We start from the raw sequence: 25,407 nt of genomic DNA, 5'->3' as shown, positions 1-25,407 counted from the left end.
GAAGTTCTTGCATACATCAGTGGGGGGGGGGGTTCAGAATGCACACTGATGAATAAACACAAATTACTCTGTAAAAAGGCCTGTGCACAGTTACTTTTAACATTCAAAGCAATAATAAATTAAATCAAGACTATCTGCTGCAACGCACTTCAAATTTCTTACCAGAACATTGCTCTTAGCAGGTCTGAGGTCGTGCAGTTAACTGAAACTGTATGAAATGGGAAGTCTACAAACAAGCCATGGTAAACATCCGAAAGTAACAACAAAGCGACAGTAGATAATGTACTTACCAACAGATACTGCTTTCCTTTCTGTGATGGATTGTGGCTGAGCATTCTCATGCTTTAGCTTTCATTAATAAAAACACAGCAGCTCACTCCACTAAAAATGGCTGCATTGCTTAACTAGCAAAACCATGCTAGACACTAAGCTGCACTGCAGTAAGATAAAGGCACAAAAGAAGAAAAGAAAAGAAAAAAAAAAAAAAGAGAACAACTATTTCTTGCCTGAAAATAAAAACATCCATGCTGGCTTCTTCAATCATGGAGCTACACTGGAAGCTGCTGCTGCTGCTGCACAAGTGTCTGCAGTAAAGGTCCTGCCACGTTCTTCCCTCCTGCATGGGTTTTCAGCTACAAGAGCTCAGAATAGGCTAGCAAACACCTCCTTCTCACAGTGAAAGCTCTAATTTCTCCTTCTGCAGTGAAATCAACCAACTTTCTCTGCTACAGAGTGAGTGACAGTACTGTCAGCCAATCAGCTTGAGTTTTCCAGAAAAATCACCCCTTAATTCATTCAAAATCAGGTCATATGACACTATTTGAAACGCTATTGGCTTAGGAGGAACGTAGCATTTCAGCCTAATGAGGATAAGGCCACCCATCTAAGCCTCCCTCGGCTGAAGCCACCTTGACTCTAGGCAGGCTGAGGATAGGAAAGGAAGAATGCAGACCTACCAGAGCGTCCCAGCTGTTAAAGGGCCGGAGCGCTATTATCTTCTGAGCCTTTTTCTGAGAACACTGGGGAATCAGAGTCAGTTCACTCAGGGAAGCATCCTGCAGGAAGCTGAGGATTTTCGCTTTGTAGCCATCCTCCATGACTTCATCAGCGCTGCTGTAGTCCTCATCCAGGGAGCTTCCGCCGTCTTCGGAAGCAGACTCGTCCTCCGTGTGTTCTGTTTCTCTTTCAGCCCTCCAAATGCTCCTTTTGCCTTTGTCCCTTTTCTGAAAGCCATTCTGCTCTTTCTCAGAAGCTTTCTGCTTTGTCTTATCTTTACTCTCCTCACTATGGCTCTCAGTGGAAGCTTCGGTCAAGTCAGCAACTTTCCTTTTGGGAGGAAATTCCACACCTATGCATGCAACACATAAGGCAACAAGTCAACACATACTGGTATGGGGCTGATGAAAACACAAGTTGTTCTTCCAAAATAAAACCTACAGAGCTGTAAAACACAGTTCTAGTATTTAATACACAAGAACAGGTGTTACTAAGAAAACACAGCAGGTGTTACTAAGAAAACAGAAAAGAAAATCTGTATAACATATGTAAATAGCTCCAACTATGAGTACAAGATAAGCAAAGCTCATTTATATAATGCTCAAATAGAAGAAGGTTTTAAGTGTCTTGAAATAGAGATGATCAACATAATGTAATATTTGTGAGCTGCAGAAGCTCTGAGGTAAGAGCAAACAGTTAAGAACTCTGATGTATTCTTAAGATGAGATACAGGTCCCACTGCACCTGACTGCAGAGGTATTAATTCTGCTGACTTGAGAAAAAAAGCCTTCTTTTCCCAAGAAAATTATATATTTTTTTCCATTTTAATGTACTACTGCACAGTAGTACAGTATTTGGGGTGGAACAATGAAAACATGCACTTGTTAAAAAAACTCAAAGAATGAGGCATCTCCAACCAAAATAATTCAGCTGCCTTGAAATAAGAAAGAAGTTATTTAACACACCACAAGCAAGTAATTTTCAGAAGTGCCTTGTAAGGGTTTTGACTCCTTCATTTCAAGAGAGCACTTGCAGTGCAGAAGTTTCTCTTCTGCCCAATCCCAGCTTGCTGTTGACTGAGTCCAGCCCTGACATCTGCCTTCTTAGAAGCATCAATAAGGACACAACTTCCTGAGCACTGACAGCTCTCTCCACTTGTAAAGAATCCAGTTAAGAACACTACCCTATTCCAAGAACACTTACATAGCTGATACAGCAAAACTTGTACATATCTGACAGCTGTGTAACACACTGAAAAGTAATCAACTCATTAAATAGGACTTAACTTATAACTTGCAGATTTACTTGCAATCATTGGGTTTTCTCCATGTCATGTTTAAAGTACTGGTATTTACAGACAGGTTGAATAACTCAAGGCCTATTTCTAGTATGTTCCTCTCCTAGAATATATTTTAAAAGGACAAAATAGCATATATTGCTTGTTTTCTATGCAGTTATTTGCAATTATTAGTTTAGAAACCAGTAATTTACAAATACTGCAATTAGAAAACAATCCTTTTTTTAAACAAGCAAGAAGGGAGCAGGAAATTCTCTGTGCTTAGAGTTCTAACACCCTTAGGTAATTACAACTTTTTATGCCTATCTGTATTAGCAGGGCTAAGCTATTTATCCCTAGTTAGAGAGCAAAAATAAAAATACAGAAAAATTGAGCTTCCTTCTTTCATCCTCCCTGTAATGTGAATTACAAGTGTAAGAGCAAGTTTCTAAGCATGGTGCTATCAGGACTGTCATTGCTGAACATTCAAAACTACTTGGATCACAAGTCTGTTTTGTCTGGATAAAATTAATTATAAATCTGTCTTTACCTTCCTCATCGTCTGCAAATATTTTCAAGGCTTCCAGTGCATCATGAAACACCCAGTTATGTTCCTCAAGTACTTCTCTCAGCTCCTAGTAAAAATAAGACATTTTGCATCGTGGTGAGATAAGCACAAACTAAATTTCTGTGCCAAATAACATCAGCAAATAAAACCCCTGTAAATCAGATGATTCAAAATAAAAGGAAATCAAAATGAGAAAACCCTTCAGGCTCTGTACGCTCAGTTTAGGCAGAGCTGCACTCCACTTTTCAAAAGTGTAAGAACACACGAACAAGCTTTGCTTCCAACTATTTCAAGCACCGTACTGAAAGGTCTCAAGCAGTCACTGAGGACCATCAGGTACTAAAGTAATACGAATTGCAAAATATATTTAGTAGTCTGAGGGAGAAGAGGGAGGGATCATTTCCCTTGCACTTTTCAATAAGTCATCAAATTTGACTATACGAGGCTTGTCATAGGGCTAGAAATGTAGGAAGAGAAGTTACATGTAGTCTCAACCACATCCCACAGCTCTCAGTTCAGGACAAGCTACATTCTAACATCAGGAACAGCAAAACCCTTCCTACCCTGGGCTCTTTCCAAAAGTGCTGTTGGTATCAGAACTGTTTCATATGGACTATCAACAGCTGCAGTTTTCTTAAGAACTCAAAACCTGATGTGCCATAGGGAGACATCAGCTCACCTCCTTATCCAATCCAGGGAATGTACCTTGCAACTTCTTCACAAGCATCTCTTGCCTCTCCCATTGTCTTTTGGGTTCTGAGTCATCCAGCTATGTTAAAAAAAAGGTTTTAATATTAGGTTTAATATTAATTACAACTATAGAAACAGAAGAAAACCTAATCAGTATTGCTTATCCTTAAGCAGCTACTCTAAATGACAAAAAGCACTTCAGATAAATTCAAACTGAAATGATTCCTCATACATAGTCAATGATCAAAGAAAGACCAAAACTTTCACAAACAGAAAATGTCTTCAGTCATGGAAAACTGGAACTCTTCACTTGAAAAGCAGACACAGTGCAAAGTCATATACCAAAATATAAATAATTTAGAACTGTCTAGTTTATTTTGCTTTAAAATCAAAAGTTATAAGCAATTCCGGATGATATTTAAGGCAGAAGATGTCAGGGTTGGTAATCAGATTAGCTTACTAAGCATGCGGTGTTTAACCCACCACAGCCTACAAACATGTCAAATGGTGTGTTTATATTAAGATTTATGAGTAAAAAAATCCAGAAATTTTATGTCACAGCATCATGGAGTCCCATCAAAAACTGGTAAAACTTTTCATCAACAATAGCTTCACTAACAGCTACTACCAGCCTGCAAAATGGAAGTCAACAAGTGCTGAAACTTCCATGGGCCACAAGCTGCACTGCTTTGTATTTACCACAAAGAACTACATGAGTTTCTTCCTAGAACTTTGAATACAAAGTGGTTACAGAGCTACTTGTCTACAGCAGAGTTATCAACATTTACTTTTCTGAAGGAGCACAAACCATATCTTCCAGAGGAACTCTGAGTAACAGAGGACATTATTCCTTTCCTCAATGAGCCTACAGTGTCACTAAGAGAGCAGCTAGAGTCCACAGAAGAGCTGCCCAAGTATGCTCTGGTCTTAAGAACCAGAGGAAAAGCAAGACTAAGAAAAAACCTGCAAGTTCTCACTATAGTTCTCTATAATAAGCTCTAAAAACCCATATTCCACATTTGTTTTTTTCCAATCCTTCCCCCTTTAATTGTAATGACACTGTTAAAAACAGAAATCAAACTGATGTATCAAACCAGGATATAGTTCATGACATAGTTCCCATTAATTAGCAGAGGTCAAAGTAGTCATTCCTTTAAATGTAACCACTTCATCATTTTTAAAGATTTCCTTAAGTCATACTTTCAAATATATAAGCAACATCTATAACAAAGAATAGCAGCAGATATAGCAACAAAGATGTTAACTTCACGTGCTTGAGGAAATACAAGGAATGACCTGAGGAGGAAAAGTGATCCAGAACCTGTAGTTCTCACTGATGTTCACAAAAACTGAACGGTACTCAGAGCCTCACACACTGCTACCTGCCATCAACTACTTCCACCAAAGCAGTGAACTGGCTGGTGTGATACAAATCCACAAGCACTAAAGAACAAATCAGGTAATTTCATTCAGAGTGTCAACAATAAAAGAAGTACAAAAAGACTCATCCAGATGGCAAGATCTGATTTGACTTAATTTTCTGATAAAACACACCACTGACCAAGTCAGGTAATTCAATTCATTTTACAATGTCCAAAGAGAAAAGCAAAGTACTTACATAACTAGCTTTTGACTTTTTTGCAACTCGCTCATTTTTGGTTTTGCAATTTGTGGGAGATTCACTTAGTTTCCTTTTACCAGAGGCAGCTTCAAAAAGAATTGAGATGGAAAAGAAGAATTAGTGCCTTTCATTGAGTTCACCTCAAAACAGCAGGAGATTTTAGTTACTACAACAATGTAGTAGCTACTTGTTACCCACACAGTGTTTACTAGTCTCCATAACAGTTTCCTACTACAGAGCACAGATACATTGAAACTTGAAGCAAAGCAGCTGCTTGGAGGTACATGTTTATTTACCTCTAAGTTATCTTCAGCAGTCTGGCAATTAAAGTAATTACCTCTCATATATAACAACCAAAATAGCATTTAATTATTATTTTTTTTATAATTGCCACATGTTATTACACAGAGATTGCATTAAGCTGTATCTGTGTCTGGTTTTACTCAAGCTGGCATTTCTTCCAGGCTGAAGCCCATCTGTCTGTTGGAATATGTACATCTCTGCCAATCTGGAAGCACTGATGACTGATTTCTGGCTCAGGTGCACACCAGAGCAGTTACCAAATGCTTTTCAACATTAAATCCAGACGTCTCAAAGAAAACTATGCATATTAAGTCTGTGATAACCTTATCACTTACAAATAGTCCACATGAGCCATAACTTTCTGACTATCTTTGGGCCCTGGTGATAATCAGGAGATTATCATCTCAGCATTAAGGCCTGCCCAGCCAGGTGCACTTCCAGACTGCTGCTGTGCATGGCTCATGAAGGCAAGAACATGTTACCAGTATTTCTGCACACCAGCTTGGCTTGAAGCAGCATTACCAGAACAAATTATTGTGAAAATTCCTAGTTTGTGATCTGAAATAGTACTGGAAGTTAGATCTTCTCTGGAACAGTAAGTGCCTGCAGAGCTTTGGTGTCTGATACCAGCATCTCTGGCCAACCTCCCCTCCCAGCTTACCCTAGGAGACCAGTGAATGAGCATACCCACCCACACACACACAAAGCACATTTGCTTTCCAATCCAGAAGACTGTCTGGATGATCAAAAAGTTTTAACTTCGGTACATTAAGTAGCCAAATCTTTGTACAAGACACTTTGTGTGGAAATACTTTCAAATAAATTTTCTACTACAGTCATTCACTCTGATATCAGAGAAGTGGTATGTAAAAATTGAAAGAAATAATTTATTAAAACATCCCAAAGAAAAGTAAAGTACTAGCAACTCCTCCTGAAATTAAAGATCTAGTAAGAGATACCAGAAAACCTTGTTCAGATTTTTTTTTTTTAAGTCTATGTATTTATATATATTTAGGCAAAAATATCATTGAATATTTAATATCATAGAATTTTTTGGGCTGGAAGGGACATTAAAGATCACTTAGCTCCAAACCCCTGCTGTAGTCAGGGACACCTTCCACTTGATCAGGTTGCTAAGAGCCCCATCCAACCCAGCCTTGAACACTTCCAAAGATGGGGCATCCACAACTTCTCTGGGCAACCTGGTCCAGTGCCTCCCTACCCTCACAGTAAAGCATTCCTCCTGATTTCTAATCTAAACTTACCCTCTCAATTTGAAGCCATTCCCCCTTTTTCTGTCACTACATGCCATTGTAAATAGTCCCTCTCCATCTTTCTTGTACTGGAAGGCCACAATAAATACAATAGGCACGGTTCAAAGCATCCAGAGAATATGCCAGTGGAGGCTCTCCTTCACCATTCAGACATTGACCTTTCTGCCCAAGACCTAATTTAAACAATATTGCTGGGAAAATGCCTGCTACTAGCTTAACCCTGAGAAATGTGTGGTTGTTTTGATATCCAAACTAGGAGCTGTCAGGCTGCTGCTGGGTCAAGCACTGTAAGTCATTTGAGACCTTGTGCTATTATTTCTTAAGCTCAATCAACACTGTATTCAGGATGGATAATTCTGAATGTGAACAGTGACCCTGAAAACCTCTTTGCCCTAAAAAAATAGACAGGCTGGATATAACTGTATTTAAAAGATTTTCCTGCTTTTAGGTCACAGGCTGAGCACCCAATAGCATTTGAAGGAAGCCCCATCATGAGCAATTTTAGAGGCAATTGAACTGAAACAAAGGATCTGAAAAACCATGGTCTCAGGAACCCATCAACACAGAATTATTCAAAAATCAACCTGTGGTCTTTGGAAACCCACCACATTTGCAAATGACACAGAAATCCCAACTTTCTGAAGACATCCACTTTGGAAAGTACACTTAATTTTTCCTTTCTGTGCCAAGGCAGTATACAGCTGAAGGGATAAAGAAACTCTTACTGTTAGGTAAGAATCATCCTTAGAGTGCAGGCAGGGTACACCAGGCCTTCCAGAGGAATCCTTGCTCTCCCCATAAATTTTATAACTAATGAGAAATGAGTAAAGCTGCTCCAAGGTCTCAGAATTTAGAGGAGCATCTGTAATTATTTCCCCTGTTACTTGCTGCTACCTCTAACAAAAAAAAAGCCTTTTATTACTGTGACTTCCCTCATTATGATAAAAGAAAACAGTAATTTCTGACCGCTCAAAAAGCAGTGAATACCAGACAGATTCACATGAGGCTTCAGCTCAGAAGCACACCCACCACTTTCATGGTTTGCAAGATGTACAGAAATCAACACCAGAAACAAATCACAAACAACAGGTATTACTACAGCTTCACATCTTAGACATGTATTTTCAATTTGTCACATCTTCATACCTTTAAAAAATCTGCACTGTTTCTCGTTTTAGCTCTATACAACTATTGAATTCAAGCAAGTTTTGTAATTTTGAAAGGATAGAAAAATTCAACGTCACACTTTTTTCACAAAGCTGTGCTTCACAAAACTGTATCTTGCCTTGACCTCTCACACAGTCAACATTTCACAACAAGTAAAGCATATCTGAAATTGACACAGTTAAAGCAGATGTTCAGTAATGCCTCCATTTTTAAAAAATGTGTCCAAAATGAGGTGATTTATACCATCACTGTCAGGCATGCTTATTCCTAACTAAATATTTTATACAACAGCTGTGATTAGTGGGAATTTTGCTGCCAAGAAGACTTTTCTATGGCTCAAATTAAAAGGATGTGAAACAACATTCTTAAATCAACGCAAAAATGGCCAAAAGGCAGGGCCTACATACCAGAAATCAAAGTGATTTAGTTCAAACACTGTGAAGTGCAACAAAGTTTAAGGATATATATTGGCTTAAATTGGATTAATATTTATCAAAACCTTTGAAAAGTAATCAGTCTTCCAGGAACAGCAGCACTCAGTGTATTTCTCAAAACATGCCAGCCTTGCTTCCTATTGCCAGTATCCAAGAATTGCCATCTATAGAATCTGACCATGCACTCAGTGATAAAATTATTTGGTTGGTTAAAAAAAAAACCCATCAAACAACACAAAACACAAAAGCATCCCTTCATTCAAATTAGTCCGAGTGTTCTTAAAGCTTCTTGGAATTTGTTAAAAATCTTTGCACTTTTATATGAAAATAAGAAAATGAAAATATAGTAAGTACAGGAGAGGGAATCAGATAAGCAAAAAAAATGCGTACTTTAAAAACAGAAGTTAAACAGTTCTCCCTCAGCATATACTTCCTCCAAGACATATTGCTCCAAATCCATAGGATCTTTCATGGAAAGACGTATGAACTACTCACAGCAATTAAATAATCAAAAGTGGTCATAAATAGCTTTTTCCAAAGATCCTTCAGGAAAACCTTGGACAACTGAACTGTAAACAGATGGTTGATCTGCTTTTATAATATCAGCATTCCACTCTTCCCTGACAAACTCCAACAAATCAAAAATATAAGACAAGACTTAGCCCTGGACTTGAGTGATGTCAGGAAACAAACCCGAAGTCCAAGAATTATGACCCTTTTACACATCTAACACAACACATTCCCACAAAATGTGTTTCTTTCTTTTGTTTCGTTTGTTTTGGTAACAGTATGAGACTGTGTAAATTGAGGTGCAGAACAGACACCCCTAAATAAGCTCTGAGGATTCAAAAGCACGGTTTGCATGATGTTTTGCTAGAGAACCAGGGGGGTCTGTATAATGTTTACGACTAACAGTTCTTATTCAGAATTACAGGCAGGTCTTGGAAATAACCTGAACAAAAAACTGATGGGCCTTGATACAAACAATATCTACTTACTAATGACTACATAGCCCATACATTCTTTCCATACTACCAGACTGCTTACCTAGAACATTTAGAATTACTTCTGCTAATCCCTTACTATTTGCCTCAAGTTCTGGACAAAGAAGAAGCCAGCAAGAACAGAATCACTTAAGAACCTACAAGCAAAGCAATCCTGAGCCTCACAGAACAAATTCCTCTTCATGGTTTTATTTATAGATTTTGGTCCACATCCTCTATCTTAACCTTTCTCCCTGCAAAGCTTGTAAATTCAATTTTATGTTATTACAATAAAAAAAGAACATAACTTTTAGCAGAAGCTTAACCACTTTTTAAATATCTCCCAACCAAGTTCACTGAATTAGCTACAGCTTCTAAAGTTTGGATGCTGTTTTTGTTTTGTGGGGTTTTTTTGTTAAACGTACCTTTGTTATTGAGCTTCAAACCAGCAGCTACTGCTTCATCCATTGTACATGCTGATTCTATCAGCTGCAAAACAAAAAAAAACCTGCTGAGTAGAGAAATTTAATGCAGTTGAACAGAGGAAGACAATGCTGGATCAGCTGTGACTAAAAAACACTTTAAAAAACCCCCAAATATACATGTATTATTAAACCCAAGAGTGAAACCAAGAGGAATCAAATTAGCTGTACTGATCAAATACCCTGTATTTGGAAACATTTTAAAACACATACTGGAAAGATTTTGAATCGATTGTCATGTATTATCACTTTCTTCCCTACTTCACAAACATACCCTGCATTTTTACTTAGAAGCTTTTTTTCAAAGACTATTCAATGTTACTATCACAAGACAAGATAATACAACCCTGTAATTTATTAACTCAGAAAGTGTCTGAGTACTATTGTGACACACTGGTCCATTTCCTATAAGTACAAGCATGAAATGTATAATGTGCCTCAAGGTTTATCAATACATCCTTGCAGTCCTAGATGGTTTCTCCATCCACATGTAATCTCAACACAGATCTGTTTTACAAACTGCATATTGAGACTTTAAGGCTTTCTGAAAGTGAGGTAACAGCAACAAAAGCAAATGGCCTAAATGTTACAAATATGAAAAAAAAACCAAACAACAAAAAATGAAGCTATGAGGAATCCTGATTCCCAAGTATCTGTTCATGTTTGGAAACAGCGCCTTACAATCTTGCTACAATGGCACAATTTTCTTTTCAAATAGCTCATGATTTTTTTCCTTAATAGCCTTCATCAGTTGTGTCAAGTTTGTCAGGACAGCCTGCTCCAGATCCTTCAAGAAGGAACAACAGATTTGCCTGATACTCCTCCACCCTCCTTCAAAAATGTTGCAGCTATGTAACTGCAAAAAAAAAAAAAAATTAAAAAAAAAAAAAATCTGCACAGCCTCTATTTTCTACAAAGTTCTGCTGATACAGGAGCTAAATTGCATTCTCCTGAAAACAAACACTACCAGCCTCACATGCTGCTCAGTAGCTAAGTCACAAAACAGCAGTTTAGACACACCACATAGCACTTCTAGCAAGTTACTAAGCTACAATGAACTTTTATCAGTCTTTGAATCAAATAAATTCTATGCAGCCAAAAACTGAGAGATACATTCCAGACACACACAACAAATTTTAATTACAAGGTTCAGGAGAAAAATTCAAAAATTGCTACTTGCAACCTTTTTGTTCTTCCCAAAATAAAGGGAGAGCCTAAACATAAAGCTGGGAAACAAAACACCCAGCAAGGAGCACCAGTAAAATGTCTGTATTTCTTCAATGCCATTTCAACAATCAGGAAACTTTACAAATTAATTTAAACACATTTAGCTTTATAAATTAAAGCTAGTGAAAACCTAGTTACCTATTAGCATTGAAAAATACTTTTTAAAAACTCCTCCTATTATACTAAAGGTATTTTACTGTACTGAATTACCATATCTCCCTTGCAAGGAGTTACCTGTAGATTTGTAGTGAACACTGGACAATGGCCAAGAGTTCTCACATTCACATGTCAGCACAATAAGAATACATTACATTAAGTTCAAACCTACCCTTAGCCTCACCGGAAGTACTAAAGTCTCAGTATATTAGATGTCATAAATGCAAGCTTGCACAGTGTTTCATCTACTGGAAGATGACAGTGATTTCACTCATTTTGCGTTTCATCAGTTAGCTCATTCCAACAACAGCAGTTACCAAGTTATCAACTGAGACAGCCATAATTAAGCTTAACTGTCACAACAAAGAAATACTTGAAAAATTTTCCATACACTGGAGTTCACTGTTGTTGAACCTACCTAAAGGTGTTTATTTGAAGCGTGTCTATATATTAATTTTTATAGATATCCAAATTTCCATGCATGTGGAAATGTTACACAGCTGTACTTCCCCTAAAATGGTGCTTTTACCCTTTTGCTATTAACAAAACAACAATTAAAAGTTGCATTATGTTTGCATATCCAGGTTTGACAGTGATACTGGCTACACAGGTGGTTTCTGTGAGAAGCCACCAGAAGCTTCCCTCACATCCAAGAGAGCCAGGGCTCCAGGACAGTCCTGCTGCTGGCCAAGGCCAAGTCCACCAGGGACAGCAGCAGCACCAGTAGATAACAGTTAAGGAAGGGGCGTAAGGAAATGGGGATGAACAATACACCTACAGCAGGAGAGAAGAAGGAGAATTCATGAGAGAAAAACAGCCCTGCAGACAGACACCAAGGTCAATGAAGAAGGGGCTGGAGGTGGTCCAGCCTCTGGAACAGATTCCCCTGCAGACCATGGTGAAGCCCATGGTGAGGCAGCTGTGCCCCTGCAGCCCATGGAGGTCCGAGGTGGAGCAGAGATCCACCTGCAGCCCCTGGCAAACAGCACAGCAGAGCAGGTGCATGCCTGAAGGAGGCTGTGACTGCATGGGAAGCCCCCCTGAAAACAGGCTCCTGGTAGGACCCACAGAGAAGGGCCCACGCTGGAGCAGGTTTGCTGGTAGGACTGGTGCCCCAGTCTAAGGGACCCAGAATGGAGCAGCTTGCCCTAAAGGACTGCACACCACAGAAAGGGATCCAACACTTGAGCAAGGGAAGGGTGGCAGGAGTCCTACTGAGGAGGGCTGATGAAATGACTGCAGTCCCCATATCCTATTCCCAGGCACCACTGGTGTGGGGAGGAAGGAAGTAGAGAAAATCACAAATACAGTTAAGCCCCAAAATAAGGGACAGGTGGGGGGAAGGTGTTTTAAGATTTGTGTTTATTTCTCATTACCATATTCTGATCTGATTGGTAATTGATAAATAATTTAATTTTAATTGATAAATGAAATCTTTTCCACAAGTTGAGTCTGTTTTGCCCATGACAGTAAGTGGTGAGTGATCTCTTCATGTCTTTATCATGATCCAAAAGTCTTTCACTCTATTCTCTTCCCTCTCCAGCTGAGAAGCTGAGTGATAGAGCAGCTTTAGTGGGCACCTGGCATTCAGACAGCATTACTCCCCACAAGACTGTACCCTATAATGGAGTCAGAAGCTTAGAAAACCTGCCTATAAAATAATCATCGAAATAAAGAACTGAGCATTATTACTTTTAATAATTCTTGGTCACTTCTTTGGGGAAAACGTTCCTTCATACTTTGCAGCTTTGAGTCTCTGGTATCTTCCTCTACATCCTCCTTCACAGCTGGCCGCTGCTCCCCACCATTTACAAGTGCCAGCTGGGGCATTTCCTCTTCAGGCTGTTCATCATTATCAGATGGTTCAGAGCTACAATATATGGGGGAAGAAAAAATAATTAGAATTTATTTTTGCTTATGAATGTTTTACCAGAACATTACTGTAAACTAAACCCACCAGGATTGCACAAACTGCATTTAGATGCTTTCAGTAACACTGATCAACTTATATGCAAAGGGATACCTCTATTCAGGACAAAGGCATGTATCAAGTACAGTCTTCCCTTTGCACTAAACAATTTCAACTTGGCAAAGAAAAGAAGAAAGGAAGAATGGACCAGGGAAATACTATGACTTTCCCCTCATATTGTGTTATAAGAGGTTACTGATAATTTAATAACAACCACCTTAATAGAGTTCATTGTACCAGCTACCCGAATTACATTAGACTACTACCCCAAGTTTATCTCAAACAGCCTTGCTAGTGTTTATTTGCCCAAAAAATAAGCAGATGTGGATTAGGTTCTTTGTAAACACTTTCCAGGTGCAGTATCAACTCTCTGTCCTAGTTCTCAGCTCACTGAGAAAGAAAAGCTCCTTGTGCAGCATCTTAAATGTATATATATGGGAAGAGCCTTTCTGAAAAAAGTTGTTCTGAAATTTCTGAAATTCAGTGTTCTGAATTTACTGGAAGATTGATTTTTAGAGCTGATTTGCAGGAAAAGCAACCCCTATGTATCTTTCAGCATATTGAGTTGCACAGATAAGACTGAACCATCCTTCTTCCTTCCACAGACACAAAATCTCCTTTTGGGAATGCAAAATTAACTGAAGTGTATGGAGTTTGCCATTTATTAGGGATTTCACCATCAGAAAGGCTTGTCTGCAGATCTCTCCACATAAATGTGGGTTAAATACTAAAAATAAACATGTTTTTCCTCACTATATCTTTCTTTAGCAGTTGCAACAGGAATACTGCAATAGAATTATGGAAAAAAAATTGTTCCATGTCACTTACATAAAAGTTACACACAGGTAAGTGTTCATCAAAGAATCATTTTCTTCTTTTTCAAAAGGCACACACAGCTACCAGGACACTCTGATTGTGCCTCTTAAGAGTAAGGAAGCAGCAAGAGAGAACCCAAATTATTCTTCAGACCTCCAAGGCATTGAGTCATAAGCCTCAAAGTATGAATCCTACTTCCACTTAAAAAAAAATCTTAATGAAATATCATATTAAAATCTATTGGCATATTTCTGATCTTTTTGCGTTCCTTCATAAGGAACCAGGTTTCTTTTAAAAAGTGCATATAAAAAAGAAAATCAATCCAAATGAAAATGGTAACACTCCAATTATTCTATCTTTTCCTATCAGAGAATAATATCTGGACACTTGTCAACAAAGTCAGAGTTGCATACATCATAAATCTTGCCCTCTGTATAATCATATTCTAATCAAGCATAAAGAAACACTCATTTAACTGCTAAGTAACTCTGACCAAAAAAATCTTGTGGTAGATTCTGCTCTTTTTCCAACTGAGTCCAGACACTGAACCTCTGGTAGCAAAACTTGTGGCACACATTCTTTCAGGAAAGATGTGTTTTCTACTCTAAACTTTATGCTTTCTGTTCTGTACCTTTTTCAGAACGAGGGAAGCTAGGATACTCTGCAAAAAGGAAGTAAAAAAAACCCCACAAACCCCCCAAACTAGGTAGCACATGCACTAAATGCACAATGCAGACACTGAATTGACAAAACTTGTGGCACACATTCTTTCAGGAAAGATGTGTTTTCTACTCTAAACTTTATGCTTTCTGTTCTGTACCTTTTTCAGAACGAGGGAAGCTAGGATACTCTGCAAAAAGGAAGTAAAAAAAACCCCACAAACCCCCCAAACTAGGTAGCACATGCACTAAATGCACAATGCAGACACTGAATTGACTGATTCTATGCAAAGCCAGAATTCAGCACAAGCTGGAGTCAGAGCTCCTAAGCCAGCAACTCCTGCCACAGTTTCCATTTGTTTGTTAGCTCGACCAGAACAGCCACTTGTGAGACAGCTCTGTGGGTTCTGTACCCATCAATCAGCACCCGAGCCAGCACACTGCGACAAAGTGTCGGGCACTGAGGTGCCTGGTGGCTACACGGGAATACTGAGGAGTACAAGAGGATGTGGCTTCATGTTTATCAATCCCACTAGGAGTCACTGTCCATCTCTCACTCCCAGCAATCACAACACAGCACAAGAACAGCAAGCAGTGGCTCTGCAAGTTGCATCCTGCATGGCTTATCAGCATCAGCTCTATGTGGTACAAAACCACTTGAACTGCTTCCAGGTGGGATTGATCCCAGAAGCAGAGTAACTACATTTACACAGCACTGCACACAAGCCAATTTGATGCATGCAACCAGATGGCCACCTCTGTCTCCTTGCACAATTTACAACTTAAATCACAGGCAGAAGCAGGAGCTCACTTGTAACTGCTAGGTTTTTTTTCTCCTTTACAAGTAGCTGCCTTAATTTGAAACTTTAGGGATGAAACACTAAAAAAAAACCAAACAACACAAGATCAGAATTTCAGGTAACCGCAGCAGGAAAATGCATTATTTCACTTCTGCTGTAAATGCCCAGTAACTCCCTGCTCCGTGTAGGACAGAAAACCTGACAAAAGACTATACCTGTTAATGCTACAATTCCCACAAAAAGTTTTCTGCCCATTAATTTAACTAGACTATCAAAAAAGCAGATTAAGCCATCTTGTTTTGCTTAGCACTAGAACATCTAGAGAGCACAATTACCACACAGACACATAATTAGCAGGCATTCCTTTAACCTGTTGCAAATGGTTGCACATGTCCATCTACATCTTGTCTCACCTGCTCTCTCAATGCTGCCTTTTTAGCATACACAACAAGTGACTCCTGCACAGTGACTCTTCCCTCCTAGCACATTCAAAAATATGAATTTCCAAATCACTTGGGAAAGAAACAGTTTTCACTATGCATAGGAAACACGCCAGGCAACTAATACTTAAGTTTATCTTAAGTTTACCTCAGGACTCATACTACACACTGAAGCTCTATTTGCTTCCCTGTCAAATATAGTTGCATATACAAAAAAAATAATTAACTCCAACAGTTTAAAATTAGCAAAGCAAGTGTTTTATGGTTAAGTTTTCAAGTTGCACTACAAGGATTTCAGAAGGGCAAAGGCACAAATGTATAAATGAACAAACATCAGACATTTCAACATCACAGAACTCCTCCCTCTGAGAAAATGTTTTAGCTGGATACTTCTTCCCCGGAAAACCAGTGAAGTTTAGTTAGGGGCAGACGAATCCCAAAGGAGTAAACCAGAATCCAACCTAGGCTCTGATTTTTCAATTCAGTGTTTCAACTTAGAACACCCCACAAAGGCGCAGAGACACAACAAAGCTGGCTCAAAGCGTACATTACGGCCATCTCTCCCCTCGAAGCCTGGGTTTCTTTGGCAGCACCGAAGTTTCTTGGCTCCTCCTCGCTGTCAGACACATCAAGGAACTGCACCCCTCGCTGGCGCTTGAAGTAAGATTCTTTCATTGTTCTCTGAGATTCAGGAGTTTCTGGGATGGTGGAATACTCTGTGCAAGCCATTTCAACAGGAGGAAAAAAAAGGTGACAATGACTTATGATTTCAAATATTTATTTGTACTTGGAGCATCACGTAGCTGTAATTTCTTTCAGACACAATACCCAGTTAAACAGAACTCATGTTCTCATACACAGAAAATACCTGTAAGCTGCATTCCTTAAAGGGGGAACTTACCTGGCAAAGGATCTTCAGACGTCCTACATCAAAAACAAACAATTCTTATACTACAAAGCTTAAGAGAACATGTATTTTAGATTAATAACTACTTATAAATAAATTTTAAAATACTTATTTTTAGATAAATCAATAATGAGCAAAGTCCTCTGAACTACTTCCAGGCTGATCAGAACACAGACACATAAGCATATTTCTCTCTTTTTTCTAAGACAGAAAAACTGATGCACAGAGCATAGAACATGACAGCTGCAGAGAGTATTTTCTGTATGAAAGAAATCTTGTGGAAAATAAGTTTAAAATAACTCTCTGTAGCAGCACAGAATGAATAGAAAAAAAGATAAATCCTAGAAGTACAAGCTATTTGCTGACACAGGAAAATGTACACGCTTTGAAAGGGAAAGGCACACAGTAAACTAAAAAAAATATGGAACCAAATGTTACAGAGCATACTACAGAAAAAGAAGGAAACAACTTTAAAATGGAGCTTAATAGTGGTTAAAGGGATAGAGGTGAATGTAATTTGGTGTCTATGAAGAAACATCAACAAGGGTTCAATAACAGTTCAAAAGAGCAACCATTTAAGCCTCAAGGCTCCAGGTTGTTAAAGAAACTTCCTTGTCCAACCATCCAGAAGCCACCCTGGCAGCCCCTGAGCTGGGACCAAGACCCCTTTGCAGCTACAGAATCACACCAGGTTTCCCAGAGTAGTCTCAGATGTCCAGATCCCCAGATGAAATATCATTTAATCACGGTGCAATTACAAAATCACAACTCGAGCTGGTGCTTCCAAGGAACAACCCCCAAAAAAAAAATTCTGGGCTTTTACACCCTCACAGTCTAAGTGCAGTCAAGTCTGGAGTCACCAGCTCCTGAGTGTTGGGTCCCTTGGCTGGGTCACAGGGACCTTTGTGTGAGGGGTCAGCAGTTCCCTGCCTCTTGCCTGGGGCTCTCCCCACCCACAGCTCAACCTGCAGCCACACACTGAGCTACTGGCACTGAATGGATCCCTCAACATGGTGACCTTACCCACACCCAGGAAAACTCCAGGATAAGGGGCAGAGCCACAAACTTCTGGGAAAGTTGTGTTTTAGTGATACTACTGTCACCTGAAGTCCTCATATAAAAAGATCCTAAATTCTCATAACACAAAGAAAGCATCACAGGCATCCTCTCCCCTCTAACACACCCATCCTTTTTTAAAACTCATGTGCCTGTGAACCAAGCACCACTGGTGCTGCTAACTCTGGAACCACAATTTTGGCTGGAAGTAGTTTCTTCTGCCTCCATTTACTAATACAGAAACTTGCTGAATCAAATAACTAGAGTGCAACATCAGTTTGCAAAGCTGATTTTCCAGCAGACAGTAGATGCAGATGAAGCTAGAACAAATTAATCTGATCGTCAAATACAGAAAGGAGCTACAAGGCATGTAATTTCTTCATCTGTGATAAAAGATCTAATTTTAGTTGAGTTATCAAAATCTGAATCTTTTCTATCACTTTCAAAACACAATAAAGAATTATGGTAATGATTTTCAGAAGAGGCAAAAGTCTCACTTCGCAAATGAATCTTATTTTGAAAAGCCCATACACATGCAAATTTAGGAATGCCTAAAAATTATTAGTTCTGAAGTAGTAGTACACCGTTCCAAGACAGACCTCCCTGCATCCACAACCAACATGTTGGCAGTGGAAGCTTCCTGACAGTACCTTCTTTTATCTGTCTGTTTTAGGAAGGAGATGTGTTGTCATTGATGCAGTTGCTTCATCTAAAAACTGATTAAGTTTTTAGATAAATACAGGAGAGGAGCAAAGAGACCTTTGGGAACATTATGAAGGTGGGTTATCAGGGCAAGGGCTATCACAACAGGATAGAAATACAAAATGCATAAAAAAAAGGTGATTCAGTATCAAAATAGGTCTGCAAGAAACATAAGAATTTTGCATCTATACTGAATTAACAGAACAGATCAAGGCAGTTTTCATGGATCTTTGCCTTGTAGGTTAGACTAAATTCCAAACATATTCCCCTTGCAAGCAGCATGACATGGAAATGACATCTTTGCTAAGAGGAATCCTTACTGAATTTTAAAACAACACAAGGAAACTTTACAAAAATACAATGGTCTTAAAAGTAATTTTATTCTTAACCTTAGATAAGGTTTATATTTAAATAAAGAGTATTTACTGCTTCACTTAGTGATTTCTCATTTTATTTTTATTTTATTTACCAATTACTGTCTAGTGTTCATGACAGCTCCTAACACCCATACTTATAAAATGCCAAGTTGCATGGGAAAAAAACCCAAACATTCTCCCTCTCAAAAAAAAAGCCCAGTCTTCTCCCCTTTCTCCACCTATTCCACTGAACAGAGTCCCCTACTAAGTGAGGGGAAGTAGAAATCACACATGTAATAATGTTTACTTAGAGCATACTGTAACCTTGTAGAGTAGTAACATATTAAAAGTTATTGCCACAACACCCGATTGCTGGAGGCAGAATTTTCTGATTACGGGCAATTCAAAAGAACTATTAAGGAATGTCTGCAAGCCTAAGACCAGTATTTGACTCTGATGCCAGAAACAGGAACACTACTAAGTAGCCCTACATGCACATATTAACATCAAAACCAAAACCCAACCCAATAACAACCAGTATTCGCTATCATAGACAGAGAATACACTCCCCTGTAATTCTAAACACAGCCTCTTAAACAAATCAGACACCACACTCTGCAAAAGCCAGCATCTTCTCTCCCAAGTGAAAACAAAGATAAAACCAAAGCAAAATCAGAGGCAATATTTAAAAGGCTTACCACATTTACTAACATTGTCCAACAAGCACTGTCAAATAGAAAGTTACTTCCACCTAGTTTTGGAAAGCAGTATCAAGCACATGCTGCTCAAGTCTACAAAGTAGTATTTGTTTTTCAAAGGGAAGTCTTCTCCAATGGCTAAAATAATCCTAAATGTCAGTATTACTCTAAGGTGCTTTTTAAAGCATCCTTTTAAAATGATGATTTATTCAATATATGTTCCCATGAACCCTTAGAAAACGTCACTAGATACTGCAGTCATCACTTTTTTTCCAGAAATACTCTAAGTAGAATTACACTCTATGAACTGAGACATAAGCAAAAGACAGGATTTCCTCAGGTCCTAAAGAAAATTACAACAGAACAAAAAAAGAGCAGTCCCAGTGCAAGTGAGCTGTGATCACTATAATCTCAAAGTGCAGTTGTTTAGGACACATAATCAAACAGAACAGAGAGGATATCAACAAAATCAGCCATCAATAATAGGGTTATATATTGTACTTCAATTTCTTTTACAACTTCGATTTAAATTCTTTTTGGAAGCTTTGTAAGCATGCAATACAAGACCTGAATACAAGCTTCATCTTGAAATTAATGTTGGTTATTATTCTAATTTGTGCAGCTCTGGTACAGTTCTGCTCCATTTCTACAACTGTGTAGAATCATCTCATTATCTTAGTATACCCAGCTATTTACATAATTAAAACCATCTACACAAAAATTAAGATCCTTCACTGTCCTTAACAGATTAAGAGATTCAGAACCATTCGTAAACCATTAGTAAATACTAATTTGCATGAAAAACTGTAGTAAGCCACTCCAGTGTATTTTTCCAACTCTTTTTAGATACATCTATCACATACAGTTCGGTAACTGTCCCCAGAGTTGGTTTCTATCTCTCAGTAAATGCAGTTCAGAATTATTCCCTACAACCTGTCTGCAAAGTCACTGCAGGTCTGTGTAATTTTGAATACAGACAAATGTACACAGATAACCAATTCTCAAGGCCACCACACCACAAATTGCTTATTAAGCTATAAGGGACTCGTGTTCAACACAAAGGAACAAGAAGCATGACCTACAGACATAAATGAGGTACAGAACAATCTACCAGTGTTAGTTTGTTCTGGGGAAAAAAAAATAAAGAAAATAGCTAAAAAGCATAATGGTAGCTCATGACACAATAGACAACATCTGACTATATTTTTTGTAGATGGATGACTTTTAGAGAATCCTATACTTTGTTAGATGTGTATTTCAGGGCACTTGATAAAACAGAAATCTGAAGAAATCTCTCAAATTATACTGAACTAGTTGTGTTCCTGAAGGAAAAGGTCAGATTTTAAAATTCTTTTTATATACACGCTGTGGTTGCACAAAACCAAAGGAAATAGAACAAAACCCCAAGTTTTGTTAGCTCTTTAATAGCATTTCTGTTTGTATAAGTTAAATAAAGATCATGCTCCTCTTCTTTCCCCAGTTTCTTGTACCACTCTTTTGCTAATCACTTTGTTTGTCTTCAGAAGACATCTGAGTAATTGTAGTCCTCACATGGTCCACTGAGCATTAGGGCAAGTTATTTTTGGTGAACTTGGTGTAAACTGCTTCTTGTACAAAACAACTCCGTAGTTTGACTTGTTGGTGCAGTTAGCAGCAGAGAGCACACAGTGCCATAAACTCATTGCTGGGCCTTGTCCATGACCATTCAGCAATAACAACAACAACAAAAAAAAGCTGTTTCATCTGACCCAAACCAAGAAAAATTCTGTCTTCCTGATACCAATTAGGAAACAAGGGGAATAGGCATCTGCTAATTAAATCTAGTTTTCTCTATTACATTACATTATTATATCTTTAAGTGCCCCACATAATGCAGATTAAGTGTTTTATTTTTGTTAACTTCTGTAGATATAGAAAATGTGATTTCATCTCTTAAAAGGATATTAATTCTTGAAATAGGTTACATAACATTGATGTGCAAATAAGTGGGAAAAAAAGTCACTTAACTACTTGATCTTTAAACACTCGATGTCTGTGAAAGATGAGATGTATATGGATGTATATGCAGAACAGTACTAATTACATCTCAATTTTAAATGTTAATTAGTGCCCCAGTCCTACACCACCATCTGTGCCCATGGATGGTTATTTCCATTGGACACCTGCTGTAGTTTTGCCCGCTCTTGCACTCTACCCTGCTTCACTGTTAGCTACCACCATCTCCCACTACTTTCCCTCACAACTACTCAGCCTTGCATTACATTTCTTTTAGGCTGGCCTTCACCTTCCTTTTTATTACCTTGTATCTAAACTCATGCCTCTAAATTGGGTATTACATCCCTTCTTCACAGTCCTACCCCTGCAGAACGCAAGTCAAGGGAAACCAGCATTTTGAAAAACAAGCACTAAAATTTGACAGCTATGGTCTAGCTATATGCTTACACTGACAAAGCCCACAGGCAAATTAAAGGAAGAAATGTAGTAATAAAATAAAGTAAATGCCCAAAACAATGAATCACAAAACAAGCAGCACCATCTATTACTGCGCAACTACATTCACAGGTCAAGAAAGTCCTCTGCACTCAGTAACTCCTCCATACCACAAGACAATGATTGACCACAAACAGGAAGAGAACACCTGTTCCAAAGTGCACTTCTTCAGTATGCCAAATTTTCCATACAAGCATTACAAAGACACATGAGCAGAAGCCAGAAGTAACAGCTGTTGGCTTCTTCTTCCTGTGAAGTTCTCCCTGTCACCAAAAGATTATTTGCAAGTGGACAGGTCACTCAATTCCAGACTAGCTACTTGCATGTTTTATTTATCTTATTTTTAACACAGAACACTACTTAATATTTACTAATGTAAACACAAGAGCACTTGGATCAACAGAAAACAGTCAACCTGCACTAAACCAAAATTTAGGGAAGAGTAAACATCCACCTCCTGTAATTCTGACTTGGCTCAGCTTTAAAAAAGGAACGCCTCCTTGTGCATGAAAGGTTCTCTTCTGTCACGCAGATAAGGTATTGTGAAAAACTGCCTTGCACGAAGGGAAAGTCACGTGCAAAAAATGTGGCTAAACAACATCCACAGACATTGTTGTTCCACTTCTGAATATATGCATAGTCAAAGTCTGTCTGATCTCTCCAGTAACACCTGGAACTTGACAACTGTACCAGAAGTTATATGGCATGTCTGGGAAGTACCAAATAATCAGCAGGACATACTGTCTGTTCTTCAAATCTTACGCAGTAACAGGGAAAAAACTACCAGTGAAAGCGATTACACAGCTGACAGCAATTAGTATTAACCAACAAATCCAAACAGGAACAGCACATCCCTACTGTCTCAGCCAAAGGAAACCAACATACTTTGACAGAATCAAGTTTTTGACGTTTCCATGAAAACCCCAAGCTTCTGCCCCAAAAGAGGACAAACACTACAACAAAACCATTAACACAGTCAGCTTCTGAGAATCAGTACCAGGTCTCTCAGCCTCTCACAAAACCAGGCCCAAATGAAAACAAACCTATTATTTTTAGATCTGTCTGTGATGCTCCATAATGCATTAGCCAAGGACTCTACTCAAAAAGTTAAGTCTACAGTGTTGCATCTTTAGACAAATAAAAGCCATTTCTTCCTTGAAAATTCTGAAATGTTAGTGCAAATTATCACTAAATGAAGTTTATAAATAGGAAAACATAACACACTCTCAACATTTAATCTGAAACTTATTTAATCAATTGAAAAAAAACAAATTATTTCAGAAAGTTACCGACTTGCCTGCAAATGCACAGGTTCAATTACAGTATACACGGCTACAAATGAGAATACTTTTGTGGAAATTGTTGTGAAACGTGTACACAGAAAAACACATTTATAAAAGAAACAAAGAGGGCAAAAACCAAAAAGACAAACACCAAAACACTTTATTTCTAGAAATTAAGCACTGCATGCAAGAGGCCTGACTCACCAGTTCTCTCTGTCACGTCCGAATCCGGAGTGTCTGGCCTCTTTCTGTCACCCGCACCTTCCTCCTCATCCCCTCCAGCGGCACCGACCGCGGCAGCACCGTCAGGTGCCTCTGCCCAGGCCGCCGGCGGGGACGGCGACTCCTGCTCCGCGCCCTTCCCCTTCCTCTCGAAGCGGAACCGGTCCAAATTGTAGAGGCTCATATTCTTAACCTTTCTGTGGGGAAAGCCAGGAAGGGGAGAGAGCCGGCAGGGCCCGTCAAATACAGCTAGGAAAATGCTGGCAAAGGACCGGCCGGCGCTCCCACAGAACCCCGAGGCCCGGGACACTGACGGGCAGCTGGAATGCTCCTGCCTGCCCATCCATCCGCCCATCCACCCACTTTCCCTCTTCCCCGCGCTTCCCCGGCCTCCCTCCTCATCTCACGGCGGCCGGCACCCCCGGGCACGTGCGGCGGGCCCCACACGCACCTGTCGAGCAGGGGGACGGTCGCGGCGGGGCGGTGCGAGGGAGCAGCGGCGGCCGGCAGGGGCCGGCCCGGCCCCCGGGGCAGGAGTGTGGGAGGGCGGGATGAGGCCCGGGCAGCGGGAGCAGGACGCGCTCCCCCTCAGGAGCGGTGCGCGGGGCTGCCGGCGCGCGGCGATGACGTCATGATCCCCGCCCGCCAATCGCCGCGTCCGGCCGGAGCGCGCGAGCGCGTGCGCCTTCGCGCCTTTTCTCTCGGGGGCGGAGGGAGGCGCTGCCCTGAGGGGCGGGGGGGACACTGGGCTGGGGGAGCAGCGCGCTTCTGCAGGCTTGGGGACTCGCAGGGCTGCCGCCGTGACCGAGCAGATTTGCGGGTTTCGTCTCCAGACACCGCACAAGTGACGGCTTGGATTCCAAATCATAGCGTGTTCACACCTCGTCCCCCACGTCCAAGTCGAAAAGTTTGGGTGGAGAACCGCGAGGAGACCATAATAGGAGATTTGGAACCCTAAAATACAGGGTCGTACAATCTAAGAATAGTTTGCATTGGAAGGGTCCTTAAAGACTCTTAGTTCCAACGCCCTTGCCATGGGCAGGGACACATTCTATTAGACCAGGCTGCTCAAAACCCATCCAACCTGGCCTTGAACACTTCCAGGGATGGGGCATTCATGACTCCTCTGGGCAACCCACTACAGTGACTCACTGCTCTCACAGTAAAGAATTCCGAATGTCTAATTTAAAGCTACTCTCTTCAAGTTTGGAGTCATGGCCCCTTGAATGCTTCACTTATATTCTCTTGTAAAAAGTCTCCATCTTTCTTGTAGGCTCCCTTCAGGTACTGGAAGGCCACGATTAGGTCTCCCCTAAGCCTTCTCTTCCACACCAAGCAAGCCCAATTCTCTCAGCCTTCCCTCACAGGAAAGGTGCTCCACACCTCTCATCATCTTGGTGACCCTCCTCAGAACCCAATCCATCAGGCCCATGTCTGTCCTGTGCTGGGACCCCAGAGCTGGTGCAGCCCTGCCGGTGGGGTCCCACCAGAGCAGAGCAGAGCAGAGCAGAGCAGAGCAGAGCAGAGCAGAGCAGAGCAGAGCAGAGCAGAGGGGCAGAATCCCGTCCCTTCCCTGCTGGCCATGCTGCTCTGGATGCAGCCCAGGCCACATTAGGTTTCCTGGGCTGGGAGTGACCATTGCCAACTCATGTCCAGCCTCTCACCCCTCAGCACCCCTGAGTCCTTCTGGGCAGGGCTGCTCTGGATCTGTTCATCCTCCAGGATGATACTGGGGGTTGATTTCACCCAAGTGCAGGACCTGATACTTGGTCTTGTTAAAGTGAGATTTCAATGGGCCCACTTGTCAAGCTTGTCCAGGTCCCTCTGGGTGG

The 25,407-nt window shown here is 40.1% G+C and overlaps 1 protein-coding gene across 1 annotated transcript in view; it reads right to left on the bottom strand.

The window, feature by feature from the left end:
• Nucleotides 1-24,185, bottom strand: part of SMARCAD1 (SWI/SNF-related, matrix-associated actin-dependent regulator of chromatin, subfamily a, containing DEAD/H box 1) — a 43,836-nt gene extending 19,651 nt beyond the window's left edge. The window contains exons 1-9 of the mRNA XM_058837402.1: nt 24,027-24,185; nt 23,558-23,772; nt 16,409-16,577; nt 12,870-13,047; nt 9,738-9,801; nt 5,149-5,237; nt 3,520-3,609; nt 2,823-2,907; nt 957-1,348 (exon numbers count right to left, since the gene is read on the bottom strand). Coding sequence (XP_058693385.1) covers nt 957-1,348; nt 2,823-2,907; nt 3,520-3,609; nt 5,149-5,237; nt 9,738-9,801; nt 12,870-13,047; nt 16,409-16,577; nt 23,558-23,759 — 1,269 coding nt within the window. The 5' untranslated portion in view covers nt 23,760-23,772; nt 24,027-24,185. The remainder of the gene's footprint in view (nt 1-956; nt 1,349-2,822; nt 2,908-3,519; nt 3,610-5,148; nt 5,238-9,737; nt 9,802-12,869; nt 13,048-16,408; nt 16,578-23,557; nt 23,773-24,026) is intronic.
• Nucleotides 24,186-25,407: the final 1,222 nt, after the last annotated feature.

The sequence above is a fragment of the Poecile atricapillus genome, chromosome 4 (genome assembly GCF_030490865.1).
Source record: "Poecile atricapillus isolate bPoeAtr1 chromosome 4, bPoeAtr1.hap1, whole genome shotgun sequence".
In the NCBI taxonomy this organism is placed as follows: Eukaryota; Metazoa; Chordata; class Aves; order Passeriformes; family Paridae; genus Poecile; species Poecile atricapillus.
Note: the sequence above shows the minus strand (reverse complement) of the source record. Positions and strands in the feature narration are given on the sequence as shown.